This window comes from Branchiostoma belcheri, unplaced genomic scaffold, assembly GCF_001625305.1.
Source record: "Branchiostoma belcheri isolate BF01 breed outbred unplaced genomic scaffold, Haploidv18h27 scaffold5, whole genome shotgun sequence".
NCBI classification, from domain to species: Eukaryota; Metazoa; Chordata; class Leptocardii; order Amphioxiformes; family Branchiostomatidae; genus Branchiostoma; species Branchiostoma belcheri.
This window is the reverse complement of record NW_017804131.1, coordinates 8,134,432-8,152,589: the sequence shown is the minus strand read 5'-3', so window position 1 is coordinate 8,152,589 and position 18,158 is coordinate 8,134,432. Positions and strand designations below refer to the sequence as shown.

The 18,158-nt window shown below is 39.9% G+C and overlaps 4 protein-coding genes across 4 annotated transcripts in view; 1 reads left to right on the top strand and 3 right to left on the bottom strand.

Annotated features, from left to right (window-relative positions):
- Positions 1-102: 102 nt before the first annotated feature.
- On the top strand, positions 103-3,172 carry LOC109479747. Its single transcript, XM_019781736.1, has 7 exons — positions 103-251; positions 629-938; positions 1,276-1,468; positions 1,609-1,831; positions 2,052-2,336; positions 2,481-2,679; positions 3,137-3,172. Exons 1-7 carry the CDS (start codon positions 103-105, stop codon positions 3,170-3,172), a joined length of 1,395 nt encoding a protein of 464 aa, XP_019637295.1.
- Positions 3,173-6,867: 3,695 nt separating this feature from the next.
- Positions 6,868-12,129, bottom strand: LOC109479746 (C-type lectin domain family 10 member A-like). Its single transcript, XM_019781735.1, has 3 exons — positions 12,096-12,129; positions 7,412-7,704; positions 6,868-7,014 (listed from the first exon to the last, which is right to left on the bottom strand). Exons 1-3 carry the CDS (start codon positions 12,127-12,129, stop codon positions 6,868-6,870), a joined length of 474 nt encoding a protein of 157 aa, XP_019637294.1.
- A 2,730-nt stretch (positions 12,130-14,859) lies between these two features.
- On the bottom strand, positions 14,860-17,504 carry LOC109479821 (gastrula zinc finger protein XlCGF57.1-like). The gene is made up of 2 exons (XM_019781836.1): positions 17,368-17,504; positions 14,860-16,310 (listed from the first exon to the last, which is right to left on the bottom strand). The coding sequence occupies exon 2, from the start codon at positions 16,308-16,310 to the stop codon at positions 14,907-14,909; it is 1,404 nt and encodes a 467-aa protein (XP_019637395.1). The 5' UTR covers positions 17,368-17,504; the 3' UTR covers positions 14,860-14,906.
- Positions 17,172-18,158, bottom strand: part of LOC109479745 (peroxidasin homolog) — an 8,948-nt gene continuing 7,961 nt past the window's right edge. Inside the window, exon 4 of the mRNA XM_019781734.1 lies at positions 17,172-17,188. Within this exon, the coding sequence (XP_019637293.1) occupies positions 17,172-17,188 (17 nt within the window). The remainder of the gene's footprint in view (positions 17,189-18,158) is intronic.

Below are 18,158 nucleotides of genomic sequence, written 5' to 3'. Positions count from 1 at the left end.
ACATTGTCATGAAGGTGTGAACAGTGAGATTCCAGGTAGTGTATAAATAGGCAGATCACCGTCCACCGTTTAGTCGATTCTTGAGACTATATGCAGTCAACTATGGACAAGCGATCACGCTCCGGAGTGCCGATGACCCCAGCTCAGCTCCGCCGTCTAGCTCGTGCAGAGACCAAGGCTACCGGAGCGGACAACATCACTTCCAAGGTTCAAACTTTGGATCTGAAGAGTGACTCGGCTCCTTCGGCAATGTAAGTACTTATAAAGAATCCTTTTCAGCGGCACTTCCTGTCAAAACCGTTTACACTCCCTTTACGAAACTTTGTAGGAAATAGTTGTCTGTTAGCTGACACAACATTTGGTTTTAGAAAGAAATGAATTTGAAAATTGAAGCTGACAGATGGGTGACGGCGCGTCTGTAAAATCTGTGGCGAACCCTTTCAGGGTGCTCCGTAGCATAAAAAAGGAGTACAGAGATTCTTTTGTACTGTAGACCCCATTGATTATTAAAAAAGTAAAGAATACACATGTCTATTTTTCTAGAACAATGTACCTATGACGAAGGCATGGAATCTCCGACCTCTAGTTTGGACATAAAGTGAATTACAGTATATATTAACGTTGGTTAACTTTGCTATCAAAAAGTTGTACTGAAAGTGGAATTTTTTTCCAGAACTGTGTGCTTGGGTCAGGCCGACCCTTTGGCGTGCTATGTGAGCTCGTTGGTTCGCGAGCATAGGTGGTTCTCTCTTACCAGGGACAACACCTACGCTCTGGCCGACTGTGACCTAAGGGGACGCACAAAGGATCGTCAGTTTCAACTGGTCCAGGCAGTGAACTTCGAAACAGCTGCAGGAGAAAGCTACGTGCTATTCTTGTGCTCCTGTGACGAAGCACGGGAACAACACGAACGGCTCTCAGCCACAAGCTGTGTAGTGGTAGGTGTAATTTTATAATGTATGTAATCTATGTAACAGAAGCATTTACCCAGTCATCCTAACACAGTTGAGAATATAATTTCAAAATATGTAATCTTCGCAATGGAATTGGGAGGTATGATGGGAATACACTCCTTTGGATTTGTTTGTTGTCCATATTGACGAAATTGGGTACCTGTAATTGTGTTACATGTACTAACAGTTCAATTTCAATGTTATAATAGTTTCCCTGCTTTGATTGTGTAGATACTTACTAGTATTGCAAGTAAAGGATAGTGTTATAGCAGTCCTCGGGCATGAATTTGCAATAAACAACTTAACTTTATATTTGGCACAGACGGGTGAGGATATTCGAGATTTTGCAGTGCGGGAGGAAGGACTTTACTGCCTGCACGCCCGTGCAGCAAAACATATCATCGCCACGCCACTCTCAGTGGAAGTTGAGGGAGATGAGGAGCGCGAGGACGGTCCTGTGGAGCAGCTTCAAACAGAGCCGTTCATCGCTGCTGCCCATGACGGAGACACATACGGTGAGAATACTGTATTATCACACTCTAATATTGATATTACATAGTCTTGACGCATTATCATATCATTCTCGTTCATTCGAATCATTTGGCTTTCACGACCAAACATGAGAAAGTCTATTGTGTATTTTCTATTCCTGTAGGGATTCTGAAGCGTATGGGGGACGGTGGTAAGCTTTGTTGCGTGTCGTGTAGCGGGCGCCAGAAGAGTTGTGCGCACGTCAGTGCGTACAAGGAATGGTGTAGGGACAGGAATGTGGACTCGAACCTCGTGTTGACGGTCTCTAGCGAGCCTCGCTTTGAGTCTGTCTCCACATCTCCTGTACCTTATCCATTCACACAAGAGATGAGGGAAAAGTTTCATAGGTAAGTACTATATCATTAAGCATGCGTGAATTTCTTGCTTGTAATTTCAATGATAATTACTAGTAGTCTGTGGTTGTTTTATCGTGAAATAACAAAGAATGCCGATTTTGTAGTTTAGGTAGACGAGCCTACTTGTGTATACTAGAAGTTAACATATATGTACGACATAAATGTACAATAAAGGTCTTCATTCATTATACTAATTTGGAACTGTTCTAAGGTATGTACATCATACCGAGACTTTTCCTCAGAATCTGGTGCCTGATGTACCCGCTGGCGCATGCAGACACGGACACGACTGGGACGACAGAGATCCTGTGGCCCAGGAGTGGATCCAGCATGTCGGCGTGTGCATCTACACCCGCTACGCCACCATCACCGACTACTACGCCGGCCCCGATGGACAACAGCCACGGGTGGTCTTCTACAGGCCAACCGTAGGCGACTGCGGATGCCGTCATATGTATGACGGGTCCGCGGACCTCTTACACAACATCGACAATAGGTAACTTTTAACGACACTTTTAACTTATTTCAACTAAGTACATATATGACCTCATATATACGTTAAAATTTGTTGTACCCATGTTGATTGTGACTCCAGGCGGGTTTTGAATATTCATTAACTCAATATCTGCATTTTTCACAGGCACATGATCTTCTATGGGCTGCTGGTGGACTATCTCCATTCCATGGTGGAGGGTCGCCAGCCCCTGAAAACGATGGAGAGAGTGTGCAACAGAACGAGGTCTGTGTGCGACTTGGACAACTTCAAGGGAATCCCGTACGGCATTCTTCGGCAAGGGTGGAACACATGGGCCAGGAGACTGGACATTGACTGGAAGAAGGTGAGAATTTCCTTATGTGGATAATCAAGAATATTATTCATTCTTCATAGCTATTACTGGGTATATTTGCAGTGTATTTGGAATCATCCACGCAGTGCTGTCGCTTCCTCCGAGGGCGATATTAAATTTTATATACGATCTTTTACTAATCCATCCCCCGTCGTGTCCCCCATCCAGGTCTCCACCATCGCGACGTCGGAAAAGAGTGACAGAGAACCTCAATTCATCCCCAGACAACATCAAACCCGACCGACCGTGCTGAAGAAACATAACATGTTTTCTCAATCTCTTGTAAATCCACGTAACATGTTAACGTTAGTGGTATTTTTGATAACTTGTCCTTGTTTGACAATTTGATTATTGCTTGATATTTCACCACGATTTTTAGTTATTTTTTTACCTCCATGTTTAGACCAATGATTGTTGTCAAGTTTTCGCATTTCTTTCGTTTATACAGCCAATGTCTGTTGCAAAGGACGCTGGGATATGTTGACCAGCAGTTGGCGTCTAAATGATTGGGCGCCATTTTGTTTTCTTCGTTTAGAATGCTAGTATTTCCTCAGACGTTTGTTATGTCTTACACTTGTAATCCCCCTGTGTTGATTAACAACGTAAGAACCAGTAATGCAATGTATGTATATTTTCCACATAGTACTTTAGTTGATGCCTCTAAGATTGTATAAATGTTGATTTGCTTTGTTGTTTGTGGCGCAAGTTGGGCGAGTAAGCCAAGCCGACTCCAACGAATTTGTACGTCAGGTAGCATATTGTCCAAGAACGCGTGTGTGCGTTTTCTTCTAATTTCTTTTACACAATAAAGATGTGAATACCAACGCAGGGCACATGAATAAAATCTGTTCTACCTTAGCCCCATTTTTGTTGTGTGTTTTCTGGCTATTTGTTGGCGTCCCGTATGCACGGGCGCCATCTTGTTTTTTTACGATATGCGTAGACTGGCGAAGTTACAGACTAGGTTTAACCGCTAATTTCCCTGTTTTAGAATATAAATGATAGTATTTCATTCTCCATAGCTATCACTGAGTATTTTGGAGTTTATTTGGAATTATTCAGGTGCATGTAGTGCTGGCGCTTTCTCCGAGTTCCATGTTCCCAGTTTTCTGTAAATCGAATGAATTTTCTGTAAAAGAAGAACATCGAAGAACATCAATTTGCGATCTTTTTCTAATCTATAACTGACCAAGAACATTATACAGCTGATCTATATTTACCAATGTAGTTCTGTAGATGGAGTACAAGTGAACACAACATCGGTAAATGTCTGCCAAAGTTCCGATCAGTAGAGAGCCGTGCGCGGCCCCGGGTAAGTCTGCAAAGCTTCGCACGTATATGGTTACCGTACGTGTGCGCGACCCAGCGTAAGATCGACGATATTCGCACGAAAGGGTTGCCTATTGTACGTGTGCGCGGCCCAGCGTAAGATCGACGATATTCGCACGAATAGGGTAGTCTGCGCGCCCCCGCTCTCAGGTGAAGAAACTCGCAGCCTGCGACTTTCGTCCCCTAGGACGACGAAACTCGCTGTGCGATTCTCTGCAAATCGCATACGATTACATAGCTCCAACTTCACTGAACTTCCAGTATGGCAAGTGCTAAATTCCCAGAATACTCCCAGAAATCCCAGAAACTACCATTACAACATTGTATAGTTCAGATTACATCTGGGACTGGGACTGGACAAGGGGACATTCAGGGGCCCCCAGTGTTTAATGTTTGCATAAACTTGGCAGCACACTTAACTGAGCTAAGCAAACAAATCAGTACAGGTGCAGTGTTGCAGCGGGATAGTCATGGCAAGCCGTTGGTCTCTGTTTTGAATACGGACTATGCTGACAACATGGCTTTACTTGACAACAAGGAACTGGGACTACAGGAGACAACTGATCTTTTATGAAAAAACAGTGCTCTTGCGGGACTTAAGGCCAACGCCAAAAAGACGCAAGCTATGACAGTTGGCAAGCATATTGGACAGCAACCTTACACTGAAGAAAGCACACTCAGGATCACGGTAGATGGATATCCCGAGGAGCAGGTTACTCACTTCACTTACCTGGGGGGTACAATTAGCAGTAACGGGACAATTGACTCTGAAATTTCCAAACGGATTCAGAAAGCTTCTGGTGCTTTTAACTTACTTGGTAAGATCTGGAACAACAGGAACATCCTTCAGTCGACAAAGTTTCGGATATACAATGCTGCTGTTGTCACCATACTTACCTACGGTAGTGAAGCTTGGACTACCACCCAGGTACAGATAGCGAGACTTGAAACGTTTCATTAACACTGTTTCATAACACTATAATTTTAAAAGGAGAACACCGTGCCAATGTATGATGGTTATCTTTACAGCTGAGAACAGATTATTTAGCTGAGCAAAACGACCGTCTGAAGACAACATACATGTATGGCACATTAATCATGAAGGTCATTAATCACAAAAGATAATCACCAAAGGGCCAGAAACTATAAAAATATTTGTCTCTTCTAATTCTGCAACTCGTACCAAAATATCACATACTGGAAGAAAGTAACTCAACGGAAGCCTTGTGTGCTTAAAGTGAATTTTATTTTCATACGGCGTACATTTGGCACAAGTGTCTTGAAAGAGAACAAATTTTGCCTTATTATTTACTTATGATATGATAGCTCCTATTTCACACACATTTTACGTACACTTATATCATTGTAGATGCTATTTTCACAAGAGTTTGGCCTTTTAAAGGATATCCAATGTCTTTGACCAATAAAATATATACTAAATACACCGATTTTCAGGTAATTGTTTATATGATAATCAAAATATCACCCAATACAGCATTGAAAAAGGTTAAAGTCCCGTCTTAAATGTCAAGCCACATATATAAGTGTGATCTGCTGTTTTTTTTTCGGTGTTTAGTGTGACATAGCCCCGAAAAAAACCAATAACCAGTTTGTAAATTAAATCTGTTACTGTTAAAATGTCATCATTCCTACCAGTGTACATTCTGCCGATCACCAACACATGGCTTTCTTCCCTGTTTACATATTCTTGTAACTTAATATTCAATTGGAATGTAAGCTTAAAGTTAGTCAATGCAGCCGGGTATAACATAGATAGAATATACGAATTACACTCTTCTATTATTCATTGCTGTAGATAAAACAGTATACATGATAATCATTAGAATTTTTACAATGTTCGATCTAGCAGTGTGGACCTTTGTACATCAATCTCTAAAAAGTTTGTGATAGATCTCGATTCTGAAATATTGAGTGGTCAGCTTCATTTTTTCTAATTCAACCTCTATACATTCTACTGTATCATTACACGGCCACTATTGATGATCTAGATGGTCAACCAAAGATTATTTATACTGGTACAAACAGACAACTTTGCGTGACTACTGTAGTACATCACTTTTTTCCAGTATATTCATGTCTCACCATTTCTCTAAATCTTATTGTGACAGATTTTCCCATAGCACTTTACAATTAAGATTCTACACAACTTCTTTACAACCAAGCAACGTTAACATGAATTGCTTTTAACATTTGCAGAGCTACGATTGTATAATTTCTTTATCATAAAGCCATGTTTTTGAGGTTATAACTGTATAACCAATGAGAATGAAGCGTTGCGATTGGTCCTTGCAGCCTAGCGTGATAAAATCTACGGCTTACAGTCTTCTACATATATTCTTGACTGACTTGTTACAAGACACTGAGTAAAAAGACTCTGGTATAAGCGGCAGGTGTCTATACTAAGTGCTGTAATTTTAACAATGCAGGAGAAACGAGAAAAAAAGTAAATATAAACATATGAAAGGTAGCATTTGCAAAGCAAATGCATAATGTTTACCTTCGCATATGGTATGCTCTGTTAATTCTTACTCAAATACATTCATATGTATATATATGGTCAGACAGTATAAATCCCTCCTACTAACAAAATTGCAACATCATGTAACCCGTGTAAACCAACAAATTACCATGGTGACAGACATCAACAAATCAAACCATTGGCCAAGTCAGAGGTCAGTGTTTGGAACGTAAGAAGAAGAAGAGGAAATGTACCAAAAACAATGTGTTTTCCTTCGGTAAACATAAAAATGACTAAATTTTGCTGATCGTACAGATTTTAGAACATGTCTTCGCAATATTTAGGGGCAAAAATTAAGGATATTTCTCCAATTAGGATGGAGGATGCTGACAGATGAACCACCTCATCCTACGGGAACAACCCTCGTCGTCCCACATGGGGTATCCAGTGCGGCCTGACCAGTACTGTCCACATCTCGGCGGCCATCGGTAGTAAGTTGGCTCGCCTGGATTCCATCCCTATTCAAAAAATTAAGACCTAGATCATTCCATCCCTATTCAAAAATGAAAATCTAGAAATACCAAAGATTTTACTATATTATCGCACAGTTTTATTATCATAAAATGCATATTGATAATCAGATGGGGGCAATCTAAATTATTGCATGGCACTAACTTACTTTGGTGCATTTTAATGATGCATAGACGTTATTGTTTGCATGTGTTACTAGTGCTCAAACGGAAGGTGCAAAAATGTAAACGGGGTCATTCAGTAAGTGGGTGGCATTCAATTAATGGAAGAAGAAATCAGAACTATCATACTAGGACATTGCTACAAACTATATAAATTCTTAAATGACCATCAGATTTCAATCATTGTTTTTATCTAATGAATATACAACTCGTACCAACATACCGTGTACCCGTTGTGGCCGACCTTCGAACCGTCCACCCAATACCAGGTTCCGTCTTTCTCCTCCATACCGATCCAGTGTTCCTTGTTGCCTCCTTCCGTTTTGACCAGATCTCTCAGAGCGACGTCCAGTTCTTCCGTCTTCGGCATGGCCAGTGTAGCTCCTTCCATCCAGCAATCCAACTTGGCATGATGATAGAACTTTCCGGCCTTGATGAGCCCGAACAGTTCCGATGAAACAACGAGCTTGATGCAGGTTCCGGCGAGTAGCCTGTAGCCTTTTTTGCAGCGGGGAACTGGGAAAAACAATTAAAGGAAACGTTAGGTTGAAGTCTATTATTTCAGCCCTTATTACCCCACGGCGGAAACCATTTTTAAACCTATCAGCCATGCATATATCCTTTGTCATTGATAAAATTGCCTTACTAGAAGTAGTTACATACGGTAATGATGTAATTGTTGAATCTGATTTATTTTTAAAATTTACACAGGCATGTTAAAGGCTTGGGCTGGAAGCTACCAACTTTACACATTCCTTCTTATTTTTTCGCATCTTCATTCTGTGGCAAGTACATATGTTCTTCAAATATAATGTATTTTGAGAAATGTTAAGGGTTATGAAATATGTATGTCTAACCATGTATGTTTCCAAATGAGCCGCCGTGTACGAGTGGTGGACGTGCAGCTGCCTGATCTCTCTCAGTCGTTAGAAGTGCAGTCTCCTTCTGGATCAATTGTAGGGAAAACTATACTAAATTAAAAGTTTCTATTGATTCAAGATCTAAAAGTGTGTTTTATATACCTTATAGGAAGCTGGAAGCAAGAGTAATGATGGTAATGATGATAAAGGAAAAAGCATAACATAATTAAGCAATACATTTCTTTATCCCACAGAAAAATATCGATTTTAATTTTCAAGCTACAGTATTTTTTAAAATATCCTCTCATCTGTTTCTTATTCCTTTCTTGCCGATGTAAGGTTTGCTTTGATGTGATTAGGTTGCTGTAAGGCAGTTTTATGTGTCCTAGTAAGTACCAATTGCAAAAAGAAGTCATGAAAAAGAAGGAATTTTGTGACCCTGATGTTAGACTTACGTTGGTTGATATGCCTGTTTTGTCGGTTGAGATCACTCCTGGTAGCGATTTTGACTGGTCTGGCTGTGTGTCTGTCATCTGTGACAGTTCAGTTGTGTTGTCCGGTAGGGTAGTCGCCAGCCAGGCCTGTGCAGGAGTCATCTTTGACAGTGATTTGACACTATGCGACTTTTCGGCGTACGTTTGTTTGGAGACTCTTTAATAGATGGGTCAGCGTTCTGCAAAAGATATGACCAAATTGTTACACAATAAAAGCTGTAATGCAGTGAAAACACTGATCGTTCAAAACCACTGATGTAAAAGGTAAAATGCTATAGTAACGCTATTTTGAGCATTTTAGCTTTTACATCAGAGGGTTTTTTTTTGCACGATTAGTGTTTTAACTGTATAATGTATGTTTACGATTACAGACTGATGTACAATTTTAAAGGTGCTTTAATGTGATTGAAATAAATTCAAATATGTGAATATAATAAAGCTAATAAGGGCTACTATATAGGGATCATGTCATCATCTAAAAGCTAAAAATCATCATCAAATGAATAAGACATGGGGTGCTGCCATGATTACAGTAGGTACTATGACTTTTGATATTGTTGCAGAAATGGCATTACCTTACTAAGTACATTGGACCTAAGTTAAAAGCGGATGCCAGAACGGATACCTTGTTGTCTATGGAGTTAAGATACATGAAGACACAAGCCCCTACTCCCAACAGTTGTGCTACTGGAACAGCGATGGCGATAACACGGAGTAGGAGGGAGCGCTGAGACTTGTTTCGTTCTTTGCGTCCACAAATGTTTGCAGCACTGGTGGTGCATCCTGTGTGTAGCCAAAAACTGATTTTTGTGATCATATCTCTATTTCTTATGGTCATGTGTAGGTTTTGTACCCTTATTCAGAAGAAGGACACTGACTTAAAGTCAGGTTGTATTTTGTCGTAATTATTTATTATGAAATACGCAATTATAATTAATAAAGCAAAAGTTGCTTTGATGTATAACCCTAGGTCAACTTAGATAACAATCAGATGAAGATAATATTAAGGACATGAAATATTACTTGCTTGCCTAAGAATCGGCTAGCAGGCTATTTCGCTAGTATTTTTTTGTATCCAAACCTGCCATATTGTTGTCTGTATTGGAGACAATGATATTCTTTAGTGATCCCATCGTTCGCCATCTATTTTTTCTTCAAGTTATCATTATTATGTAATCGGAGTCAAGAAAAATCTCACATTAGAATAGATTTTCCTAATTATAACTTAGCCAATGAGACAAATCTAGAAAACAACTTTACAAAACAAGTTTACAAAAGCTCCGAGTTTGTTTTGAACTTTAAGTTCCTTCTCCCACTTAGGTCGGTGCCTATCTCCGTTTCTGTAGCCCTTGGACCACACAGTCGTGTAATCACTACAGAGCTAGTTCTAGAATTGTATCAAAGTGTCGAGTTGCTTACAATAACTGTCTTCGCATCATAATGTCACTACCCAGATTTTGTAGTGCAAGTGAAATGTTTGTCTACAATAGGATTGACACATGTGATGCTACATGGCGTAAACAATGTTACCCATTCATATCCCGTCTATACAAATCCTCAAACAACATTATCCAATCTGTTCTCAAATCTGAAGTGATATTCCGCAGCAGATTCTTTCGCAATAACTGGGCCCGTCTGTACATATAGTCATATTATTCTTTTACTGATGTAATTGTGTGTGTATTTTATATGTATGTCATATTTTATATGGGCGTGTTATGCCTGAAATAAATAAAGAAAGAAAGAAAGACTACAGCAGGGGCTGGTCCACCTGTATTGACGTGTGTGTGTAACTCTCACACACTTTGAGTCTTTTTGATGACTCGGTTCGGGAATCAAACTCACAGACTGTCGAAAGCAAGAGGAACACTTCGCCATCGCTTTCCGGGCCGCAAGAGCCCTTCGCCCGCTGGTGTAAATTACCGCTACGGGGGAGTCTAGCCCGGGGGGAGTTTGGCTGGCCCTACAAACGATAATAGGGCTGGACAAACCCCTCGGGCTCAACTCCCCCCGTAGCGGTAATTTAGATAGGCGGGCGAAGGGCTCTTGGCTGCCGAAGAAAACGGCTAACGGCCCGATACTAGTTTTGGCATCCAGGGTACCATCGCACGGGAGATTGTAGGAAGAGAGAAATTTTCATTAACTGATTTAGACCTAGTCCGCCTGTCATCAAGTCTCTCATGGTTGGGGATGGCTGTCTTCGGCGCGCTAATAATTTTCCAACCGTCCAGCTCAACAGCCCGCCCGGTAGGCGTGTTACGCCTGTAGAAGTTGGTAAACCCTACCGGGGAACCTAGCTTATTCAGGCGGTAAAGAGCCCCTGGAGCCCCGAAGAAAACCCGCCCCACCGGCGATAGACTGGACACCAGGCTAATAAATCCAAAAATAGTCCATATTAGACCAACGTTTACAAAAAAAAAATTGTAAATGTATTAACTAGGGACTAGAATCATTTGGGGGCCTTCATTGCGCAACACAACGGTGATGTCAGCCCAGCAAGCTTTAATGTTCTTATCGTTTACCAAGTGCATTTTGAAAGATTAGTCTAGAAAAGCTATTTGGCAATGTTCAAGTTATTATTTTCTTTCAGAAAAAGCTAATTGCGATATTTGTCGGCGGAAATATGAAGATCATCCATACGCGGTGTCAAACGGAAAGCCACAAATATCCACCGTTTTTTATATTTATCAAAACATGGAAAACATAACAAGGACAGTGTGACGCTGCACTCAAGTTTACAACTTATATTAACAGCGCCACAAAACAAAACAAAAATACAATTAACATTTAAATACACAAAGTTGACATATCTGTGCGCCGTAGTCCCACCACCCCAAGACATTAAAATGTTAAATTAAATGCTAACAAAGTTATTTGAAAGATAAGATTACGTGGCAACCTCCTATATCTCATTGGCGGAAATATATCCACCGTTGCCATCAGTTGTAGTATTTGTCCACACATATCTGCACAGGTACTTGTTGCTCTTGAGTAGATGTCTATCACTACTTCATTGCCCCTATATGTAAAGCGTGACTTTTATTCGAACATTTCATGACTAGACATGCTGACAGCACACTTAAATTACATCAACTTATTTATGCCGCCACCAACACAAAGAAAGAATACAGGACAAGACAATTCTTATTTTTACTTGATTTACGTAAGGAAAGTCGTGTAAAGTGCCTTTCCAAAGGGCACAAGAGCGATGGCATGTCAGCGAAGCCGGGACCTCTTGGTTCCGAGTCGGGCATGCTGTCGCTACGCCACGCGACTTGCAGCTTAACTTTCAATTCGAGTTACGGAAAATTGAATATCATTATTGGAAAATAGTTAAAACGTTAAGCGCTGCTAAAATTTCTGATCAGATATGCACATTGATTTAGATGATTTAGACTATTAACACAGCAAACATGGATATTTATCTAAATTATGACTTTAATTATACAGGATTGACGTTTATCTAATACATTGTAGCTTGCGTGTGGACTATAGGAGAATCATATGTTATTTTTCCAATAAATATACAAAATAACAAATGGTTATAACTTACCTTTGTTGACATCTTGGTGTAAAGGGGACGTCATCTTGTTACGAACTCTGCTTTCTCTGATAGAATCTTCTTCCATTTAACTTATCGTCTGAGCAATGTAAGGAGCATAATACTGGAAATATTCTATCTTTATTTTAGTTATAAATTCTGACAATAATCACTGTACCGGGGAAAACGCCGTTGAAACTCGGGAAAAAGAGACTTGCCTAGACTAATCAGGTACGTAAGATCTCATGAAAAAAATCATTCACTTAGGTCAAAAGTCAACTCCAAGATGATTCTGATCTTCAATTCGAAAAGCAATCTTGCTTTTAGTGATGAGTCTGCACTCCGGCATAGATATCACTTGATGATTTATCCAATAAATTTATATTTAGGCCACACCGTCTTAATTTTACGGATGATATCCTCTGAAGACCCCAAACTAGTGCGCGCGGCCGAATAAAAAAACCCACAAGAATACAAAGCTGGCATTGTGAATTTTCGGCAGTACTTAGCGACGTATAGTCTCCACCAGACTTCTTTTGCGGGCTGAATAAATCGAAAAAATCCGCCTAAAAAGGGTATTAGTTGGCCAGAGAAGTTAGCCGGCAAGAGAAGCTCCATTCTTATTCAGTCTGGAGGAGACTAGCGACATATACGACAAGCCGGCACATGCGATGCTGGCTTTTTGCGGAGTTTATGATTCGGCACTGTACGTATGTACTGAGATCTTTAGTCGTGGAGCTTCCGAATCGGTAGCCTGGGTGCCGTGATCCAGTTACCACCAGCCATTGTCGTTAACAACCATGGACTACCCAGGCCTAGAACCAGGCCAGAAGCCTTGGAGGACTTGATCTTTTTTTTTTTTTTTTGTGAGGACAGACGAGAATCAATGCGCGCGTTGATGTCATCCATACAATTAAGTCGGTGTGGCCTTAGTGCGAAAAACAATATGCGCGCTTTCAGCGATGAGTCGACGTCTGCATGCAGCATGCAGATAGAAACGGCAACGTCGCCAACTGGTAAAATTAATAATGCATGTAGATACGACATTTTGTAAAAGAAATAGGAGCAAAATGTAACTTTGTAGAATGTTTCTTTCTTTTTACTTTGCACACTGAGTCAATTGAGAAATTCTACTACAATCAACTGCACTAGAAAAGAAATGGCCCACAAATTATCCATATGACCAGAGGGTTTGTCCATTTTGTCCAGAGCTTATTGAGGACGAATATCACTTTTTGATTGTGTGTCCTAAATGATATTAATGTGCGCAATGCACTATATACTAGACTTTCAGATTCTTTCCCAGCATTCACCACAATGAACTTGGAAATAAAATTTAAAAACATATTGACTTGTGACAACCCCTACATGCTATACATAGGGATATATATTAAAGACTGTATGGATATTAGAAACGATTGTATAAGTTGATACCTATCTCATACTAGCCACCCACTTTTGTATGAGATTAGCCTTATGAAAATGTAGTTGACATGTACTTACTTAAGTTAGTAGATGCCATACTTTGTACACTGTACAATTGTTGCACAATAAAGTTATGTCATATGTGTACATCACTGATATATATTTAATGAGAGTTAAGTTTATTAAACAAAGAATCACAGTAAATGATGTATATTGACCATTGTTTTTATTCTCTACATTTTGTAAGAGATACAAAACTTTCATATCAAGTCAATAATTTCAGGGGGACTTCTGATATCATTTTCTCCCCAGTTCATTTTCCTAGTACTCATATTAAACTTAGTGCTACATCACAAAAGGTAAAAAAAGTAATACTATAGAAAAACAAGTCCTGAGAATATAACAGTATGTACTCTAAGCCTGCAAAATGACTGCTTTAGTCTTTGTACAGTGAGTATTTCATGAACAAACAAAATCAAACTAATCATACTACCATTGATACATAAGTTTTTGCAGCAAAAAAATAATAATAATTTTGTCACCGTCTTGTAATTGTGTACAGTTTTCCATATCAATGTTTCACTGGTGCTCATGTAAACCAAATATTCTTACCATGCTTTTAAATTTCCTAAGATTTTCCCAAGTTATGTAGATCAATAAACAAAGGCATCCATATTTATCTATTACATTACAGTACAGATCTAATAGCATTAGTAACTGGTACTAAGAAGTTAGATATACAGGCTGCTGTTCAACTGGATATCGCTAGGAGATCACAAAGAACCAACAGAGCACTACATAACAAGCAGCCATAAATAAAAAAAAAATAAAAGTGGAACACAAAAAAATATATTTAAAAAAATGCCAAAGTATACAAAATGCGATTATCAAAAACAAACAGCCTAAAGCTCTGACATAGGGTCAAAAACTGTAACAAAACCGGACAAATCCCTCTAGTATAGCTTTAATTCCAGAATGGCAAGAGAACACAGTTCTATTTTAACATTACATTTACACCTCTCAGTCATCTACCAAGGCAGTTCCTCAGTTTGTAACATGTACATGTCTTCAATCGTTGCTAATACGTTCTGCTGTAAGATCTGTATATATGTACTTTGTTACCTCCTCTTGAAGGCACTTACAAAAAAAAAGTAAAAAAAATGTCCAGAAGAAATCTAAATGACTAAATCTAAACATCCTAATATTGTTTCGAAGTGAATGGTCCTCTAATATCATCTCATCTGCCAACCTTATATTGTGTCTTGTCTTGTCTTGTCTTATCTTTCTTTGGTGCAATTTAATTGTAATGATGTAACAGTTCATATTTCCAAGGAAACACACAAAAATGTGCTAGCTCATTATATACCATATCTTCAACTTTGTTCAGGTAGATACACTCTAGTTTTTGTCTCTGGCATGTTTGGCTGCCATGTGCCGCTTTAAATGAAATTTCACTGAGACAGAGTAGTCACACAGGTCACATTTGTAAGGCTTATAGTGTGTGCCCATGTGCTGTCTCAAGCCTCCTATTAAAGCAGCGGCAAAACCACAAACCTCACATATAAATGGCTTCTCATTGCTGTGTTTAGCCATTGTGTGACTCTTTAAGTATGCTTTTACTGTTGTGAAATAATCACATTGCTCACATTGGTAAGGCTTCTCACCAGTGTGTTTGGCCATGTGTCGTCTCAAAAGGTACATGTACATTTGTGCTGTAGCAAAGCCACAAATATCACATTTGTGTGGCTTTTCCCCAGTGTGCGTTACCATGTGCCGCTTTAAACCGTGCTTATCCAATGTAGAAAAATCACAGAGTTCACATTTGTGTTGTTTCTCACCAGTGTGCCTGGCCATGTGTCGCTTCAGGTCCGGTTTTCTTACTGTGGAAAAGTCACAGTGCTCACAATGGAAAGGTTTCTCCACAGTGTGAACAGCCATATGACGTTTCAGCCTTTTCATACTCACTGCAGCATAACCACACATAGCACAGTTGTATGGTTTTTCATCAGTGTGTGTGGCCATGTGAGATTTCAAACTTGCCTTTACAGCAGTAGAATAGTCACAGACTTTACATTTATAAGGTTTCTCCCCAGTGTGCTTAGCCATGTGCAGCTTCAGCAAAGACCTTTCACGGGCAGAATAACTGCACAGCTCACAGCTGTAAGGTTTCTCACCGGTGTGTTTAGTCATGTGCAGCTTTAAGCTTTTTTTGCTGACTGAAGAAAAGTCGCACAGGGTGCACTTGTGCGGTCTGTTGTTGGTATGTTTAGCCATGATGTGCTCTTTTAGATGACCCGTCTGCTGTGCAGAATAGTCGCAATAGGTGCACTTGTAAGCCCTCTCGCCGCAATGTATCGTTCGCACGTGCACGAAAAGACCATCTTTCCTTGCCGCCGAAAAGTCGCAGTAGCCACAGTGATAGGGTCTCACACCGGAGTGTTTACACATGACGTGTCGCTGCAGCTGGGCCTTCTGCGCTGCACAGTAGTCGCACTGCGGGCACTTGAATGGTCTCTCACCGGTGTGAGTCCTGATGTGTTGTGTCAAAGCATCTTTTCTGCTAGCTTCATACTCACAATGTGGACAGCTGTGTTTTTTCTGCTTCGAATTCTGTCCACGTTTAGTCTTACCAGCGAGACCATGTTTTGGTTTATGCCTTTTCGGTACCGGTGTAGAAGATGTTTCCTGTGGCCTATCAGCAGTGTGAATCTTCCGTTGTGCTCCTGTCTCTCTGTTGTCTGTTTCTGGACAGCTCGGTTCCTCTCCTGTCCTCGGATGCTCATCTTCAGTCGAGTGCATCATCTAAGTTTGAACAACAGTCAATTACTAACATGAAAGTTCATCTGTGTTGGTACGCTAATACTAGTTACATGTTTGAAGGTAAAAAGTTTGTTCCAACACCAAAGGTAAAATTGTTCTTGCCTAAAACTTTTGACTTCAGAGGATTGACCAAGTGTTGACATCACGCTTCTGAGAAGCCATGTGACAAGTCTCACTGGGTTAGTCTATTGAGGAAGACAAGAGTGACTGGTCGAAAGCTCTAGGTAAGAACATTTACCTTTACCCCTGGCTTTAGTGTTGGAACAAAAGCTTAAAAGTTAGTTTTACCTTTAAACAGTCAATCAGCTGGTGCCTGAGATTAAACTGCACGTGCAAGAGGTCAAGAGTTCTTGTTTATTCTGAGTACCATGGATGCTAACTTGACACCAACTTTTCAAACTGTAATCACCAAGCAGATCCTATGGTGGCAAGACAGTATCAAGTATCCAGTAGCCCCTGCCCCCCCCCCCCATTGCCTATTGGATATTGATATATTTATGGAGTTTTTGTGGTATATTCTGTCTTGCCACTGTGACAGTAGGATCTGCTTGGAGGTTAGTCAAATATGTTCTTTTTATGTCTCAAGGACTTTCAACTTAGACCCATATTACCAACAATGCATCACATCATCATAAGAAACCATCATAACTTTATCTGAAAAAAATTATGAAAATTATATGAAAAAGGACCCTAAAAGGATTTGTGCCGCGAAATATGATAATTTTACGTTTAGGTAAAAGTAAAAGAGAAGGTGAACTTGAAGGTGCCAATTAGTCTAATTTGACTCCTTTACTGTAAATATACCTCGACACAGACCAATCTTTGCTGGTCTCTACTCCCTTCCTATATGCACTCAGGATCTAGAATTAAAGAAAGACGTTGTTTAACAGAAAACATGTATCAGTATAACTTAAGTCTTAACATTGAATGGCTTCAATAACAGATACGTGTGCCAACAATACCCCGAGACGTCAGTTTCATCTGCTCTAAATATTAAGTTTCTAATTATCCTTCGAAAGAGAACAAAGTTCTTGCTTACCTTACGTGCGACTCTGTCTGTAAGTAATGGCTTGCACGATGAATTCGTCTTGGAGCTCTAAGAAGTTGTCACTCTGTAATTACTCTGTGACTGAACTCGAATTCTCCAGAAAATTTTGACAGTTCTCCTTCTGTCGCCACGCGGTCCTGAGGTGTCAAAGGTCAAGGGTCAAAGATCACTGCGATCTCAATAGCTGCCTGATTACCGAAATTGAACTTATCCAAATGCTGTCGCCACTCTTACGACTAGAAATGAGCCAAATCAGAAGCCTCATTATTGCTTTCCTTATTTCCACACTTTGTTAACTCTCAGTCTCATGTTACAATGCTGTATAAAACTTTTTTTTTACTCCGTGTGTGTTAATAATGTATGTTTCAATCGTGTTTCTATCCGAATTAACAATTATTGTAAATGTCCTGACGCAATTCAGCCGTTTTGGCTGCTACGTTTGTGACTATGGTGTTGGAATAAATAACCCATTCATTATTTTTAAATTGAGGCCATAGCAAGTAAATGTTATGACATCCTCCACAGACTCCAAATTCAATGCGCTAGGGCGAAAAACAGGGCCGTTGTTGTGTTACCTGAGAAGTGTAAGTTAAGTAAATAGTAAGATAAGACCCTGTGTATTACCTAATTGTATTACGAGTACCTGGGTCTTAGCTATATAAGATATATAAGACACCCGTTTATTACCTGTAAGGTGTACTGCCGCGGTAAGGCATAACGGACGAACTTTCGCCGTCCCTTCCAAAATATTCCACAGATAACTACCATTCCACAAAAAAAAA